We start from the raw sequence: 18,278 nt of genomic DNA on the forward strand, positions 1-18,278 counted from the left end.
TAAAAAAATATGGGAATAAAATATTAATTGGTAAAATTAACAGTCTGACAAAGTTGGAAATCGTTATTTCTCAGGAATATAACTGTTCTACTCCAGTACTCAGGTACTTGCTTATGGTTATATACAGGGCGAACAAAAAAATAATAAAAACAAACTGAATGTTCACGAACACTCAGATGTTGGCGTACATTTTCTGAACATTACTCTTTTTATTAATTGTGATATCTTAATTCTGAGAGAAGGTACAGGTTGAGTGGAAAAAATTGGTTCATTATATTGAAGAATAGAAATAGAAATAATTAACTTGATTTCCTTGATACAATGTACCTACTTTTTCATCAATATATTGAAATTTCATTCTTTAACTTATACCGGTATTCATTGATTTTATGAATCCCCAAAATTGATGTTAAGTGTGCGTTGAAATATTGAAAAATTCATTGAATTTATTTGATACATATAGGTAACGAGGGTAGGGGTTATATTGGAGACAAAACCCCCATTAATTAGAAGAAATTTGAAAAAATTGTAAGTAACAATTCAAAAAAAAAATTTAATAGATAATTGAAAGATTTTGCTTTTTAAAAATAGGTTAAACCCCCCCTCCATGAGTCAACTCTAGTATCGCCAATGATTGGATTGGAGAACTTTGTTCAATAGATGCATAAAGTCGTACACTAACTCTACTTCGGACAATTTCAATGAACAGTAATGCATTATTAATACAAAGTACAACTGATCGATTAAAAAAACGAACATTGTGATACATATAATTGGACTTTTCGATTCCATTGTATTAATGTTTATGTTAATCAGTTGAAAAATTTTATCTGATTTCATCAATATTAGGTGTAGTAAAAAGAAATCCATTATTTTTCCAATATATGGCTTCAGTTATCTATTGTCCGATTGAGTTCCACTAGATGTCGTTAGAGAGATAAAATTTCGTGCTACAAAAACATTTCTGACAGTTTTGTGATAAGTTGACTCAGTTCAGTCTGAGCGCACATCAAAGATGAACTGAGCAAAGAGAAAATACGCTTCATTTTACAGTTTTCTCCGATAAAGGCGAAAATGCAATCCAGGTTGCTGAAAATGTAAATAGTGTTTATGGTTCTGATACTGTTAAAGCCAATTACGCACAATTTTGGTTTCGTCGATTTCGTTTCGGTAATTTCTATGCTAAAGACCACGCACATGAAGAACAATTGTCGAAAATGTCGATAAAATCATGGACATTGTCGAGTCTGACCGTCAAGTAAGCACTGTTTCAATTGCCCAAGAGCTAAAGATTGCAAATCATTTGGAACCATTTACTTATGGCTGTACCCAAGACAAAGCTCGGTTAATGCAAAAAAAAACTCATGAACCGAAATTTCCAACTGCGAATAGCTGCTGAATCGCAACAAAATTACAATTTTTATTTGACTTGAGTTTTGAGTCTTGCTATAAAAAAAAAATGTTTTATTGCACACGATTATAAAATCGCATTATCTTCTTGTGCGTAATTAGTGAATCGACTAGCGTCTAGAGGCTAAAAGACGACCTCTCAAAGATAAAGTAAAAATGTATCATCTTGTACAATAAATAACTATTTTTCCTATCATGCCTACAAATAATTTTTTTGTAATTCCATAAATGATTGGAAATTGAAAATAAGTAAGTACTTACTTTTGCACCTTCTTCCAATAATCGTTTTGCTATTTCAAGACCAATACCAGAAGCTCCGCCTGTCACTAAAGCCACTTTTCCCTTTATTTCAAACATCTTCTTGTCCTGAGCAAATCTTATTATACTCGTAAGGATGTATGCAGTACACGCTTATGATGCATTCAGTTTATAACAGCGCTGATCGCTGATGATATTAGCTCCCTTCTGGCTAGCTCCAAGCGCAGATTATTCTACCAAGGTCAACACCGTTTTTGCCTTATCGGTTTTGACTTAGGTGACCGCTACTATTGCCGAACCCCATCACAGAATACCGATCCGAAATAATTTCGCGATTTAGTACCATTACTTTTCGCTACGGCCTTACAGAATGCCACTCCAGGAGTTGGTTGAATAGAAACTCTTCAGTATGAATGATAGAATGCCTGGAATGCAATACCTCAGGAGGAAATCAATCGCCTGGTGGAATATATGCCAAGAAGGGTGCTGAAGTGTGAGACTAATAGTTGTAGTGTAACACATTTTTAATGGAAAATGTTTTCATCTTTTGTTTGATTTCTTTGGAATTTTCATCAATTTTTACCTTCGACTAGTTAAACTGCCAAATTTGGTCAAAGCATTCAAAGCATCCTTGGGGTTGAATTTTATACACAGAGTATATTTTCAGAATTCTCACACGCTGCCATACAAGTGACCCACTGGATTCAATCGATTGAAATCTAAAGGGTGTTTTTTTTAAAGCTGTATAACTTTAAATTGCAATGAAACAACGATGGATTATTCGATTGACATGAATTTTATTCATCCGCAAGATGATCTTGTGGCATTACATTTTAAATATGATTTCTGGCATATGACCGCCACGGCTGGCTCGGATGTAGTCCAATCTGGACGTCCAAGATCACAAGATCTTGGAGGCCAATTGACAGATCCAAAACGCGAAATTAGGCGGTCACCAAACGTGTCTTTCAATAAATCGATTGTGGCACGAGCTGTGTGACATGTTGCGCCTTGTTGGAACCACAGCTCCTGGATATCATGGTTGTTCAATTCAGGAATGAAAAAGTTAGTAATCATGGCTCTATACCGATCACCATTGACTGTTACGTTCTGGCCATCATCGTTTTTGAAAAAGTACGGACCAATGATTCCACCAGTCCATAAAGCACACCAAACAGTCAGTTTTTCTGGATGTAACGGTATTTCGACCTACACTTGAGGATTAGCTTCACTCCAAATGCGGCAGTTTTGTTTGTTGACGTAGCCATCCAACCAGAAGTGCGCTTCATCGCTAAACAAAATTCGCTTATGAAAATCGGGAACAACGGCAATCTCATTTTGGGCCCATTCGACGAATCTACGCCTTACTTGATGATCGTTTGGCTTCAATTCTTGCACGAGTTGGATTTTGTAAGCACGCAATCCAAGATCCTTCCGCAAAATCTTCCATAAAGTGGATAGACACAGATCCAATTCCTGTGCTCGATGGCGGATAGACTCATTCGGGTCTTCCTCAATGCTACGCTCTACAGCAGCAATAGCTTCTTCTGTACGCACCGTACAGATGCGAGTTATCAATAAAAGTAAACGTGGTGCGAAAACGTTCCATGGTTAATCGAATTAACTGCTCTGATGGACGATTTTGTCGAAGATAAAATGGACGTAGTGCGCGATACGTATTCCGCACAGAACCATTATTTTCGAAATAAAATTGCACTATTTGCAAGCGTTGTTCAGGCGTGAGTCTATTCATGATGAATTGCCAAACTAAACTGAGAATAAATCACTTGACAGCTGTTAAATCGGTCGCCATCTTGAACAGTAATGCCAACTTAAAGTTATATACCTCGAAAAAAAACACCCTTGCCTTGCAAAAAAATAAAAAATACCGTCATTTTGAAAATTTTCCGTCATTATGAAATTGATCAAGTTGAAATTTCGCGTGTTTACTAAGAATAACCATTGCAAGCTTTGTGCGAAATTTCATCTGGAAACGTCATCCGAGTCATAGAAATTTTGAGCAGAATAAAAAAAGGCTTGTATCCGATTGACATCAGATCAGATGAAATATGGCGTCTAACAATTTCGAGCTTCCTGCAAAAGTTCATGTTAATATCGTTGTCAGAACTGTAGTGACTCTGTCTGTCCGATAGGTGGAGTTATGAGCGTCGCGCCACACTCTAGTGTCGTCTCGGCGGGTTTATGAGAGTTGCCGCGTTGCAGCAGAGTCACATATCCACCATAGAGTGAGAGGGTCCCTTCTTGGGACGTAATACGTCCTACGCACCTACGATATTTGGCTCGAAAAATACTCGCCAAAGAACCAGAAAAAAATAGCTTTATCATTTGTTTTCTTCTAGATTCGACAATTCTCTCCCCCCACTAGACAACTAATTTTACCCACCCTGTATAATAATACGGCTCGAAAATTCTACCAGTTTTCTCAAACTCAGAACCAGAAATGCAGCTCTTATGATTGATTCATCGCGTCCTTGATCTACTTTTAGAGACAAAACCATTTTGGAAGCTCTCAATCGCAATTGCAAGGAAAAAATTGAAGAAACACCCTTTTTAGTGTTCATAAATTTTCTTCACTCCTAAAGTGACGTTGGAAATGTACAAAATATCAAAAAAAAATTATATAATTGTATATTCCCAATTTGGGTTTTTCAAGATTATAGGGTACAAAAATTAATATTTCCAATTAGAAAACTTAATCCAATCAGAAAACTCAATTGTGTAGAATATCCCACATTTATGATTTGTTTTCCAGGAATTCCATAAAATTTAGATCACATCAATTTTGAAGATTTCAAGTTAGCATGCTACACCTTTGAGGATTGAAGGAAAAAAGAACCAAATCTGTCAAAAACTAAAACAACATCAAGGCTCAACAAAATATTCAATTAATTCATAGATACAGAATAGATAACAAGAATGAGATTTTTTTAACCTCATGGTTTATATGTAGGTCTTGATGGAATATATTCGAAAATATCTTCTCCATCTTCAGATATCCAAACAGTTCCTGATGGTTTCTCCTTAATTATCTTCATGACATTTTTTCCAACAATTTCAGCCCTAAAACATAATCTAGAATTTAAAATCATCAGAAAAACCATCTTTTGGTTAATCCTATCAGTCATAGATAATAACAAATTTGGCTCAAAAAAAATGGAATCAAATTAAAAAAGACATTTTTTCAAAACCATAAAATGAAGAATCAGAATGAGTAACGTTACAAATCCTCTGATGGTGAAAAATTTGTAATATTAGTAGTTAGCTGCTCAGAGTTTTGGATTTTCTATTGGAAAATATATTAGATCGTCAAATAGACGATAGATGGAATTTCAAGCTACAACGTCTCGAAACTGACTAACCTCTGAATTCCACACCTTTGTGTAAATTTACAGCTTCTTTGATTTATATTAAGTTTAAAACTCAAAGAGTAGGTAACAAACTAAAAGTAGAACTTACGGTTGTTCTTTGTATGAATCGATTTGTTCCTTGAATATTTGACCAAAATCTTCATTTAGACAAACAGACATCAATCCAGCGTTCGGAAAAATATTTGTTGTGGTTAAACCGGGAGCAACAGCCACAACTCTCACCTTGGTTCTGTTGTAATGAACTTCATCACCAAATGCCATTGTTAAACTTACAACTGCACTTTTTGTAGCACCATAAATGGGCGCACCTGGGTAAATTGTTGTACCTGTTGACGAAGCAGTATTCATTATAACTCCTTCAGATCCCGATTTATATTGAGGGATGAATTTCTGAATACCGAGAGTGATCCCATGAGCGACTCCTTTCTGAAAAATAAAAAATTAGCACTTATATTTATAACTGAGAAGAGAAAGAAAGAATGAAGCAAAATTTGACAACAGATCTTTATTATAATCTAAATTCATGTTTTTATAGCAGGAAAAACCTCCTTTTTCACAAATAGATATCTACCGATACCACAACATACTCACAAAATTGACATCAATTTCTTTGTCGTAATTAACATCATTGAATATTCCAGCATTATTAACAAGAATATCAATATTCTTGAAATATTCCACAGTGGTTTGGAAAGCATCTGGAAGATATACACATCGGTGTTAATATCGAGAAAATTGATATCATAACACAAGTTAATCATCAAAGTGATGTTAACGAAGGGTAATATTTTTTTGTTTGTTTGAAAAAATCCATCACGACAAGGACATAAAATTTACTGGTGAATATTTTTCTTTAACAATCACCTTGAGCTTACCTTCGAAAGATTTCTTGTCGGACACATCAGTTTTCACGAATATAACTTTATTGCTGCCGAATTTTTTCTGTAGTTCATTGCAAACTTTTTTTCCAATTTCCTGGTTGATATCAGCGATTGAAACTCCCTAAAATCAAATCTGACAATAATAATGAACATCGTTTTATGCTAGTTTTTTGAGGTAGAATCATCTGATTATTTTTTTATTTATTCACAAAGGAATACACATAGGTGTAAAGGTATTCACAAAATATTATAAACAATATTTTGTGAAATCAAATATTTCGAGGAATTTTTACTTTGTCTTCATCGGTACAAAAATGATTTTTTTTTTCATTTTTCTGCCTAATTGTTCTTGAACTGTCAAAAAATGAAATACACAACTCTCCAAACATGGATGTTTCTATTTGCATACGATGCAGAGGAGAATTCAGTACAGCAACAGTTTTTCTCCTTCGGAGGTAAAACAAGTTGCTTGTCCTCATTGCTATACTCGGAGTTTGAAAAGATATACCTCGAGAAGAACTTTTGGCTCCAATGAGCCATTTAAAATCTGGTAGATAGAACATCAAGATATCATTAAAAGTTTTGCGATATGGTGAGGTTGATTTCTCCAGCTCATCATCTTCTTGCAAGCACAGTGAGAAGGTCTTGTAGCTACTTTGTTTGCATCAGAAAGTATGTACACCGAAATTGGGTTATTGAATTCAATTTCGATTTATATTTCTATTAAACGAGGAATGCAGCATCATTCGATTGAACTCTAGTAACTTCTTAAGAGGAAATACCACCATGTAATATGCTCGTGGTCTGTCAATAGGTATATTTTTAGAGAAATATGGTCAAAAATAATTATGTGAAAACTCCATGAAAATCAGTGATTTTTAAGAAGAAATATCTCTAATTTCGTGTGCCCTGTTTACAAAAGTGGTTGGAATTGGTAGTGCACCTAGAGCTTCCCCTTCCTATATGATAAATTCATTGATTTGTTAGTTCCTATTATGTTGACAAATCATTTTTCAGATTAATGATAAAGTACTTACTTTTGCACCTTCTCCCAACAATCGTTTGACTATATCAAGACCAATACCAGAAGCTCCGCCTGTCACTAAAGCCACTTTTCCCTTTATTTCAAACATCTTGCTGACCCAAATAACTCTTATAATGTTGAATGCGGTACAGGCTTATGATTATATTCTTTTTATAACCGCAGTGATGTTAGCTCCATAGACATGTTTATATAGTCTAGGTTTGCCCTTAGCCGGACAGATCCAAGCGTGGGTTATTCCACCACGGTTGATACCCTTCCTGCCATATCACTGCAGGTTAATTTAGACTTTGTGACATAAAAATGCAACTCCACGAAGACGTTTCAATTTTTTGACCAAACTTGACAGAAATGTTCGACTGGTTGTAATGGATTGAAATTTTATTCAAAAAAATGAATAAACAGGTTGTGGGTTGTAGTCTTCATACTGTAACTAAATTAGGTCACGGCCAAGGACAAATTAGGTACATAAAAGAACGGGATAAAAACACTTATTCAATTTATTTCCAATCCACTAAAAATTTGTGAAGAAGATGATATTTATATCTAATCGTTTTTTAGGGTCGCTACTCACTTGGGTCGTTGCAGGTACTTTTTCGCGGGTCTCGGGAACAGATGTGAAAATCTTTAATCTTCTTGTCGTCGGTGCAAGTGTTGCACATATGTTGTAGATGTAGTTTCTCGTAGTCTGGTCTGAACTCCATTGAATTATTCGCCCTGAAATGCCGATTTTTATGGGCATTCAGGCCGTTTTCCATTCGACCGTCAGCAAAGCCTTTCTACAGATTCCTTAGGGGTGTGGGTTTGATCATTCCGAGTTCATACACCGTTTTAGCATTTTGGTTCGAAATTTAACTTAACTCGAATATTTTTGAGGGAATCGATGGATTCCCTACAAGGTGAAACAGTGGAGGGACCGTTTCAGGCCGTTTCTTTGACAACAAATACTAACGAAATTCGTTACTTTATTCTTGTTGCGGTTTTCATTGAGAACATATAGGCCAATACTACAGATCTTCAATCGAATATCATAATATGTTCACGACATATATTTTCTAAATTTGTTTTCTAGAGAAGTTTGATATGTATTACTACATGCAGGGTGGCCATTTGAAAACGAAACAGACGAGATTACAGACGAAATAAAGTTTTTCGATAGAAATGCTCGGACAGGTCGATTTCTGTTTCGAGGGGGACAACTTAAGATGTAGGTTACGGACGCATAGCGCTTCAACCCTTGCTACTACAACCCTCACCCCCAAATTTTGAATAGGGAATAGGGGTGAGTGATACCTCATTTGAAAGGTATTTTTATACTGATTTCAGCACAGTAATTGTTTTTTCATTTTATGCATTAGTTCTCGAAATATTCTTAACTAAGTATTTGAAAATGAAGTAGTGTTTTCATGGCACTTGTAGTGTTTTGTGAAAAATCGACATTTTGAGCTTCAAAACAAGCATGACTGTGGCTTCCTTCCTAACTAACTAACGCATGAATATTTCGACAACTAATGCATAAAATGAAAAAACAACTACTGTGCTGAAATCAGTATAAAAATACCTTTAAATTGAGGTATCACTCACCCCATCTTCCCTATTCAAAAATTGGGGGTGGGGGTTGTAGCAGCAAGGGTTGAAGCGCTATGCGTCCGTAACCTACATCTTAAGTTGTCCCCCTCGAAACAGAAATCGACCTGTCCGAGCATTTCTATCGAAAAACTTTATTTCGTCTGTAATCTCGTCTGTTTCGTTTTCAAATGGCCACCCTGTATATATTTAGCAGCAGCAGAAGTTACGAACAAACATTTCAAACATTGCATGCAACGAATCCATGGTTCTCGAGGAGAAGACGCCGAAAATAATGAATTTCAGTAGATGCAAGCTGGATCGTCATTTTTATCAGAGAATGGGAAGCCATTGAGCCTGTGCAAGTATCAGTAGTAAAATGAAAATGTTTACTTGCGAATTATGTAGGAATTAGTTAGTGTTATGATAATAAAATGTTGATTTCTTGAAATCTTGGAAACCGATTTTCAATTAAAAGAAAATAGGCGAACAATGAAACTTCACAATGAAAAGCCAAGAATTTTCCCTAATCTTATAATTCAAAAAATGAGTATTTGAATGAATTTCTTAGTTGAATTTGCGTTTGCTCCAAAAATCTACATGAACAGTTATTCCTATGCCGTTGAAATTGAAGTTGATATCATCTAGCCAAGAATTTGAAGAGTTAAATGAATGCATTGATATAATAACTATGTAAATAAATTTTTCCACTTTACTGGGGAAGCTCTACATCGCCAGCTTCAAGAATAAATATGAACAAATATTTTATTCATCAATTTTCTTGGTCGGATATTTTCAAATAACGAAACAAATTTCCTTGGAGATGGCATTCTAGAGCTTTCTCAATAAATCGAAAAACATTATTAAATATAGTTATTGTATCAATGCTTCCATTTTTGCTAATACATTTTCTTAGCAGGGTATTTTCAAATTAAAAAAAAAATTGTGGAGCATTTGAGTAAACGCTATTACAATCATTGATCTTGTAGAAAAAATTCATGCAGGTAGTCATTTCATCAATTCTTCGAATTGTTTAATCACAATTCTTTGCCGCAGATTTTGATCCACAGAGACAAATAAAAAATTTCTTGAGGAGCGACAAAGATAGTCCCATTTCCGTGAAACTTGTCCTTTTGAAGTGAAATTTTTGGAATTTATCACCTTGTTTCTTCATCCGAACAGTTGATCACTTATTTCAACAGCATGTGAAAATATAACTATATTTACCGTGGTGGAATAACCCACGATGGTAACCAACATCGCTCTTATCATAATTAGTAATTATTCCAGTAAAAAGCGATGGCCTATTGATTATATCAAATCATACATATTTATTTCATCTTTTAAATTCTATAATATATTGCATAATAATATACCTACTGCAAAACAAGTAAACGTGTTTATGTTAGTAGTAATGTTTATGTTGTTATATCTGAATTTCAAATTCTCGTGCTTATCGACGTTTCTATAAAAATACACCTGATGGCTTCAGAATAAAAATAATAGCTGAAATGATTCTAATAGCGAAGAATAAAAAGATTAAATCAAGCAATGTTTTTTTTCTGATAAGGTTTTCATGTAGACTTTGATGGTCTGATTGAACTAGTTAACGAGGTGATTCAGATAATAATAATTAAACTACAAAAATGAGAAGAGCAAATGATTGATATCGAGTGCCTGAAAAATAAGTAAATCGTAAGATGGCCAATGAAAATGAGGCAATTAAGACTTAGATCAACTGAAGAATTTAAGAATGAATGCATGCTATAGGTTGGGTGAAAGAGATTTCAACGAGAAACGTCCTAGACCTCTCATTCTAAAGTTCAATTCCCATTTAGATAGGAGTTTTTAGAAAAATTTATGCTTCAAAATAATAAATAGAAATTAATGAACTAATGGGTGTTCTTTAAAAGCTTGAGAACTTCAAATAATAATATTATTGGAATTGATTTTTATTATTTTAATCTGGTAGATAATTTTATGGCATTCGTTCTGCAGAAATATTCAAGAAATATGAGTCCTCGTCGTCAACATTTTTTTGTCCCATTACTGATGAATGTTGAGTTTTTACCCAAGGTATGGCATATAGCTGAAATTGTCATAAAAAAAGCTATATACTGGGTGTGCCATTTGAAATAAGGAAGTAGTAGTCCGTTTGACTATTTACGATATAACCGGAAGTTGTAGAGTTCTGAAAATATTTTAGCGAGAAAGATCATTGTCTCAAACTCTAACATGAAAATTTTCAGCACAAAATTATAATCAGTTTTACATAAACTCATGATAAGCCATCGCGGTGAATCACCATGTATATACATATCTATCAGATTATAATGAAAAATTTAATTCCTACAATATTTCTGTCCTGTTTTATTATTCAGTTCTAAGCTCTTAAAAAACACCTATTAAAAGGTTCTACAAGGACAGACACACAGGCTACTACCACGATTTTAATTATTTTAGCTTGATTGGGTAACAGTGAATAACAATGTTTGTTTCCTTTAGACAATTTAGAGTTGTTAAATTCTTTATTCGTATAGTTATTTGTTGCCCTGCACGAAATTCTCATAAAAGGGCATGCATAGGAGCAGCAGTTGAAGAGAATAAACCAAATAAAAATTCTTCATCTTCATCTGAGTCTTCTGAGGTTTCTCGCAATTTATTATCTACTCCTATAATCAGAAGTCTCCGATAAATTCCAATAAAATCGGTGAAAACGTTCATGGTCTGTCCAATGAAATCAGCATCCTTATTATTGTATCTTTCAATGATAACCTGGGTATCATAAAGTACAAGCCCGCACATCGCAAAAAGACTCAGATAAACTATAGCTCTGGAAACTGCTTTGGATTCATCAACAACGTTGGCGAATGACACGATAATCAAGGTGAAGAGTAGCACTGTCAAGGGTATCCCAAGGAAGAGCCACCGACCTCTTTCTGAAAAAATTGCACAAGCTGACAACGAACTGAATATCAGACAAGTTTCCAGAAGTGCTGTTATTGACAAAATTGGATCATACTGCATGACACTCCTGAAGATGTTCGTCAGGCCGATGCCAGAAAATCCTGCGAAGCCCAGGAGGAAGGAGAACCTCAGGGATCTGTTCTTGTCGGGTATATCGGGTAATATGAGTACCAAAAGGAAGAACAAAGTGCTTCCCCCAGTTGATAGGAGAGCTATGGAGAGTAGGTTCTTAAGTAATGAGCCAATGGATAATAGTCCTACTGCTGCTGAGAGGATTGATACTGCAAGGCAAACGTAAACATTTTTCAGGTGTTCTACCGATGGCTCCATTCATTTAACAGGAATTTAGAGGTGTTTGTGACATTTTTGACTTTCTTGGTTGTCACTTAGACTTCAAAAGTGCCTTGAATTAGGTCACATCCACTTCTATGCATTTAGAATAATATTATAGAATATTATGTGTAAATACATATCAACGTTTTCTTCTTTTTTTTTAAGAACAAGAGATGATCAATGAAAATATTCTCAATATAACAACTCTCGTTATTAGCAGAAAATATGAATACAACGAATACAACTGTATTCTCCCGAACAAGAAACATTTTTCCTGGTTTATTGTTTTCCTTTAAGTGATAATATAGTGAAGATTTCACACACAAAAAATTTTTATGTTACATTCAACAAATTGAGAGTTGATAGTGTGAGCCAAGACTTTTGACGATGCGTGTAATTCTATATACTGTTATGTGGTCTCCAAGGAATCAATTGGCTCAAAATTGTATTCAAGTTTTTTTTTAAATTGTATTTGTAGCTTAACCAGATCCATCGAAAATATTTTTTATGTCATTTTAATTTTTATTATGTTTATTTCGTTTGCCCTTTTATCCACATCTGTTAGTGTGCATGAACATTGTCTATAATTTACCTTCTAGTTCACAGGTTTGTCTTCAAATTGAATCATATATGTAATAAAAAAATTTAACTTACATGACCACGAAACCGATAGTCTTGAGAATTTGTGAATTCATTTAAAATAAAAATTACAAACTATATTTGAAATTTCGTACTGATTTACATCATCATCAGGAGCATACAAAATTCAAAAAAAATATTGGAAAAGAAAAACTCAATATGTATATCAGTGATTTCAAATTCGATTCCAACGAATATGAAAAAATACATACCCTATATGTCCGAGATTACATGATCTATTTGAGATTTTGCGTACCTAGGTCAAAGAATCACCCTGTATAGAATAATCATTTCAAGCTCCGTGCAAAATTTCGTGTGGATAGCATAATGCAAAATGATGATACATAGTTACTAATGAAATATTTGAAAGTCGGAATAGATTTGTTCAGTGCAAAACATAAGGCCTGTGCTATATTTTTCTGTTTTTTTTTTCTTTTTTTTTCTGTACTTCTAACTTTTCATGTCAAGTCTAGATCTCGATGGTGTTTGTAAGGGATTCATAAATAACTGACCTTTTTATCAAAAACAAGAAAAAGTTTCAAAAAAATATTTAATGAGTTCACAGTTACATAGCTAACAAGAATGAGATTGTTTTAACAAGAAGATTTGAATGTAGACCTTGAAGGAATATATTCGAAAATGTCTTTTTCTTCTTCAGATATCCAAACAGTTCCTGATGGTTTCTCCTTAATTATCTTTATGACATTTTCTCCAACAATTTCAACCCTGAAACATATTTAAAAATTACAAACTCATATAATAACTAGTATGTGGTACTAGGGATTCACGGCTTGACTTGAGCTTGACTTGATTTCAAGTCAAGCTCAAGTCAAGTAGTAGTTTCTCAATCTCAAGTCGAGTCAAGTATTTATTTATCAAGAACTTGAATCATTTCAAGCTACTTGATTTTTAGCAGTTTTATTGTGTAGTATCACATCAATAAAAAATTATGGAATGAGAAGGAACCTTGCAAATATTTTTATTTATTAAACTCATTGTTTAAAAGAACCGAAAATATCAACTTCTTTGAAATAGAAACATGAATTAAATCACTATAAATCATAACAAAATAAAAAATAATAAAAAAATATTTTCTCAATATGACAAACCTCTAGGCTTAGTTTGTTTTCATAATTTTCCCTCCAGGATATAAGACACAGGATTTGTCGCCTAACCTACTAATACGGGTTTTTGTAACTGTGAGAGCAGCTCTGGAAAATTGTCTTTCAAGAGCTGAAGACGCTGCATTGATAAAAAGCCCTTGGCCAAGTTTGGAAAGATATTTCTGAAACTATCAAAATCTACCAACAGAAATGTGGGAATACTACTAATATTGTCACACTGGCGAAATCTTAAGTCTCTCGGCGCTCGAGGAATCCCCTTATTTAGTCTAAGCTCAAGTAATATCGAGTCAAGCAATAAATATCTAAAATCAAGTCAAGCCAAGCTCAAGTAGGTATGTAATTTTTAACGAACTTGATTTTCAAGTCAAGTAGTTGGTTAAAACGACAAGCTACTTGGCTTGATGAATCCCTATGTGGTACCTACATCTTGTTATGACAAAGAAATAACTGAACAAAAATAAAGGACTCAAATGAAAAACAAAATTTCATCAAAAACATATATAATCAGAATTTGAAACGTACAGGGTGTCCAAAATTCGATGCTCAGTAACTCGAGAATTTTGTCTTTTTTAGAATTGGAATTGAATTCAAGATAAAAATAAAACAAATGTATAATAAATATATATTATTGTGAAGGGGATGAACACAAAGTTGTCAAATTTTTGATATTTTTTTTTAAGTTTTATATTACCTAGATCCTCATGGACGGTATATGGTACTTAATACTACAACACTCCAACATTGGCCAAGTTCTGATGCTAACTTTAATGTGTTTTTAAGGTAGCTATATTAATTCTGAAAGCCAAAATGGTTACAAAAGTGGAACTTCTGTTTTGTTCTGTTCTTTGTATAAATGCATTTGGTTCGGATGCACTTGACCAAAATGAATTAGATCATCAAATGGACGATAGATGAAAACACGGTACAAGGTCCCTAAACTGACTAACCTCTGAGTTTCACACATTTGTGCAATTTGAAAGCGGCTTTAATCTATATTCATTATAAAACTCAAAGATAAACAAACTAAAAGTAAAACTTACGGCTGTATTTTGTGTGAATCTATTTCATTCTTAAATATTTGACCAAAATCTTCATCTAGATATAAATGCTCCAAATCAGAGTAAAGAGAAATATTTGTTTTGGTGAAACCAGGAGCTATAGCCACAATCCTCACTTTCGTTCTGTCGTAATGAATTTCATCACCAAATGCCATTGTTAAGCTCACAACTGCACTCTTTGTGGAGCCATAAATAGGCATTGATGGATAAACCTTTGTGCCAGTTATCGAAGCAGTATTCATTATAACTGCTTCAGTTCCCGATTTGAATTCAGAGAAGTACTGCAGGCCAAGGGTGATCCCATGAACAACCCCTTTCTAAGAAAAAAAATGAAAATTACTATTTTCAACAATAGGGTGGGGATTAGCATCGACAGTATCTCAAATAGAAATGAGCAGTAGTAGTAGTAATAATAACTGAAATGGGAAACTGAGGATGAAGTGAAATTCAACTAGAGAAAACTGTCTTTAGATATTTCCCCAACTACTAAACTGTTCCAGAAATACTTAAATCCTCCTTTAATGAAAGTATTATATAACATACTCACGAAATTGACATCAATTTCTTTGTCGTAATTACAATCATTGAATATTCCAGCATTATTAACAAGAATATCAATGTTGTCGAAAGATCCCACAGTGGCTGCGAAAGCATCTAAAATCAAATATGTCTTGTTAATGTTGAGTGCGTATCAAGGTGCGTATTTATTATGTAAGTAGGTACCTAATATCCACATAGTGATGTGAACTAAGCGTATATGTATATTTATGCAGGGTGAGTCGCAAAGTTAAAGTAATCATTCCTCTAGTGAAGGACGAGGCAAATGATCAATTAACAATTTAAGTTAAATATGCGCTATTTTTTTTTGATAACTTGTTGCTATTTTGAAGGTATCATCATAGAAGCCCTCGTCCCTATTGGTAAAAAATTGGGACAGTCGATTTTAACAAGCCTCTATTGAAATGCATTTATCGCCAACAAAATTATTCGCCATGGACAGGAACAGATGGTAATCACTTGGTGCCAGATCCAGACTATAAGGTGGATGCATAAGAACGTTCCAACCAAGATCCCGGAGCTTCTGGCAAATTACCATCAATGGTGTGGCCTGGCGTTGACCAGATGTCCAATTCCTATCCTATTGGCCAAAGCTGGCCGCTTCTGGGCGATTGTTTCCTTCAGACGGTCCATTTGTTGACAGTACAGTTCCGAGTTAACAGTTGCGACGTAGAAGAGCAGCTCATTGTAGATGATTCCCTGCAAATGCTTACCAAACACACAGCAAAACCTTCCTGGCCTTTAATCATATCTTGGCCGCCTTTTCCGCCGCCTCACCGCGTTTCGACCACTACCGTTTTCGCTTGACGTTGTCGTAAGTCGCCAACCGTTTCAAAAATGGGTCGATTTTGTTGCGTTTCAGCAGCGATTCGCTGATGGAGATTCGGTTCATGAGGTTTTTTGCGTAGACTTATGCGCTACCCATATATCGAGCTTCCTCTTGCGACCAGCTTTATGCAAATGGTTCCAAACGATTTTTTGTGCAATCTTTAGCACTTGGTCATCGAAACAGGGCTTATATGACGATCGGACTCCACAATGTCCATGATTTTATCGACATTTACGACAATTGGCTTTCAGTGCGTAGTACATCTTTGACATCTCAACAGTAGTTCACATCTTATTGGTTATTCGCCGTGCAATATAATTAACAGATGCAACCGTATTGGTTGTTGATCGTGCTATCTGTTCACAGTGAAGTAAATCGCATAGTTATGCGAGAGCTTAAATATACAGTTAGGTACATATACTTGGCGTAAATTTTCGTCATTTTCTGTAGGGGGAGTGAAAACGCATAATATTTTCATCTCTAGCATAAGTTTACCTTGAAAAGATTGCTTGTCAGACACATCAGTTTTCACGAATATAACTCTATGGCTGCCGAATTCTCTCTTCAGTTCATCGACAACTTTTTCTCCAGTTTCCTGGTCGACATCAGCAATTGTTACCCCCCGAAGCCCAGTAGCCTCTTTATGCTGGAACAGAATATCATATGTAAAAAAAATTTCCTACTAGTGTTTCGAATATATTACTTTCAACACGCATTGACGTTCGGAAAGTAGTACTTTTCCAAATTCGGTTCCAAAATGCGGTTTTTTGCGCACGCATAATAAATAATTTCTTCAAACGTCAATCGCAATCAAGACGAAAACTCTCCGTGAAAGTGTTTCATTTAAGCTAGTAGGAAAAATATTGTTCCTAACTCATGTGGAAAGTGCATTTTCCGCACTCGACAGCTTGACCGAACTCCGCTTCTCGTCGTTTGGTCTCTTGCGGCACGGGCGTAGCCAGGGGGGGTTTTGGGGGTTCATAGGAATCGATGTAAATAAATAAACTAAATTTCAAAAAGTGAAAATGCTCTTCTTCTCAAAACATACTTGAGAAATAAAACTAGTGAAAATAGTCTGAATGGGTTTGCTCTCATGAAGTTGATATGTTTAAAAAGAAAAACAGAAGACTGTTGTACTTGTTCTTTTTTGTTTTTTTATATGGTTAAATATATATTTTATAATAAATATGATTATGGTTATGTCAAGCACTTCTATTCGCTTTATTTTCTTGAACCAGTGGCATATATTGAGAACTAGTTTGATATTTTTGCTATATCATGTACATGCAGGCACAATACAAACACTCATTTATTTCTATGAAAAAAATTCTTATTTCTCCCATTATCCTTTCTGTATACGCCTTTGTCTTAAACCCCCCCCCCAAAACTGAAACCTAGCTACGCCCGTGTCTTGCGGAAAAGTATCACTTTCCACACTTGTTAGGAAAATAACTATAATACGTGCATATAGATTTTATTTGAGAGCACTTATTACCTTGAGAATATCCCAAGCATATTAAATTGCATTCCAAATAATTCTGTTTCAAAACGTTAAAACTCAATCAAGAGTATTTCAAGGGCAACTACGATTTTACAATTACATATTTATTTTGATTATTATTCATTTATAAATACTCCAATATATTATTTTCACTTATAACAGGCGAGTTTGAAATTTTGGGTTTCTATTGATTTCGATCTAGATGAAAATTTGCACTTGGATGTAAAACGATAATTACGAATACTATGTTTTTGCTTAGATTCAGTTTTGGTAATCATTGAAAACTCTATACTGGGTGTTCAAAATAAGACGATCCATTGAAGACTCATTCAAACGTTAAAATCGGGCTTATTTCAAATGGCACCCCCTGTATTTTTTTTTTTATTATTTATTGAATATTATAATACTTACATTTGCACGTTCTGCCAATAATCGTTTGGCTATTTCAAGACCAATACCAGAAGCGCCTCCTGTCACTAAAGCCACTTTTCCCTCAAGTTCAAACATCTGGCTGACCTAAGTTTAACTTTTATAATGTTCAGATATGATGACAATATTATTTTTGATGGAAAAAGCAATCATGACTCATTGACATATTAATTATAGAAGAACAGAGGTCGAGTTTAATCTCTCTATTTGGCCGAATTTATTGATTCATCAAATATTGAATATAAACATTAGATACACATAGTGTGGTCATTTTTGTCATCCCAAGAGATTGCA

The 18,278-nt window shown here is 34.4% G+C and overlaps 4 protein-coding genes across 5 annotated transcripts in view; all 4 read right to left on the reverse strand.

Moving 5' to 3' along the window:
- Window positions 1-1,953, reverse strand: part of LOC123683440 (15-hydroxyprostaglandin dehydrogenase [NAD(+)]-like) — a 36,427-nt gene extending 34,474 nt beyond the window's left edge. The window contains exon 1 of one of the 2 annotated variants that reach the window (XM_045622487.1): window positions 1,672-1,953. In XM_045622487.1, the coding sequence (XP_045478443.1) occupies window positions 1,672-1,767 (96 nt within the window). In that variant the 5' untranslated portion in view covers window positions 1,768-1,953. The remainder of the gene's footprint in view (window positions 1-1,671) is intronic. The other variant, XM_045622484.1, reaches the window with a different exon arrangement.
- A 2,600-nt stretch (window positions 1,954-4,553) lies between these two features.
- Window positions 4,554-7,152, reverse strand: LOC123683439 (15-hydroxyprostaglandin dehydrogenase [NAD(+)]-like). The gene is made up of 5 exons (XM_045622483.1): window positions 6,976-7,152; window positions 5,933-6,059; window positions 5,649-5,755; window positions 5,146-5,483; window positions 4,554-4,749 (listed from the first exon to the last, which is right to left on the reverse strand). Exons 1-5 carry the CDS (start codon window positions 7,069-7,071, stop codon window positions 4,623-4,625), a joined length of 795 nt encoding a protein of 264 aa, XP_045478439.1. The 5' UTR covers window positions 7,072-7,152; the 3' UTR covers window positions 4,554-4,622.
- A 3,831-nt stretch (window positions 7,153-10,983) lies between these two features.
- Window positions 10,984-11,891, reverse strand: LOC123683441 (probable Bax inhibitor 1). Its single transcript, XM_045622488.1, has one exon. It carries the CDS (start codon window positions 11,841-11,843, stop codon window positions 11,112-11,114), a length of 732 nt encoding a protein of 243 aa, XP_045478444.1. The 5' UTR covers window positions 11,844-11,891; the 3' UTR covers window positions 10,984-11,111.
- Window positions 11,892-13,017: 1,126 nt separating this feature from the next.
- Window positions 13,018-18,123, reverse strand: LOC123683442 (15-hydroxyprostaglandin dehydrogenase [NAD(+)]-like). Its single transcript, XM_045622489.1, has 5 exons — window positions 17,967-18,123; window positions 16,550-16,700; window positions 15,215-15,321; window positions 14,650-14,984; window positions 13,018-13,211 (listed from the first exon to the last, which is right to left on the reverse strand). Exons 1-5 carry the CDS (start codon window positions 18,060-18,062, stop codon window positions 13,079-13,081), a joined length of 822 nt encoding a protein of 273 aa, XP_045478445.1. The 5' UTR covers window positions 18,063-18,123; the 3' UTR covers window positions 13,018-13,078.
- Window positions 18,124-18,278: the final 155 nt, after the last annotated feature.

This window comes from Harmonia axyridis, chromosome 6 (genome assembly GCF_914767665.1).
Source record: "Harmonia axyridis chromosome 6, icHarAxyr1.1, whole genome shotgun sequence".
Taxonomy (NCBI): Eukaryota; Metazoa; Arthropoda; class Insecta; order Coleoptera; family Coccinellidae; genus Harmonia; species Harmonia axyridis.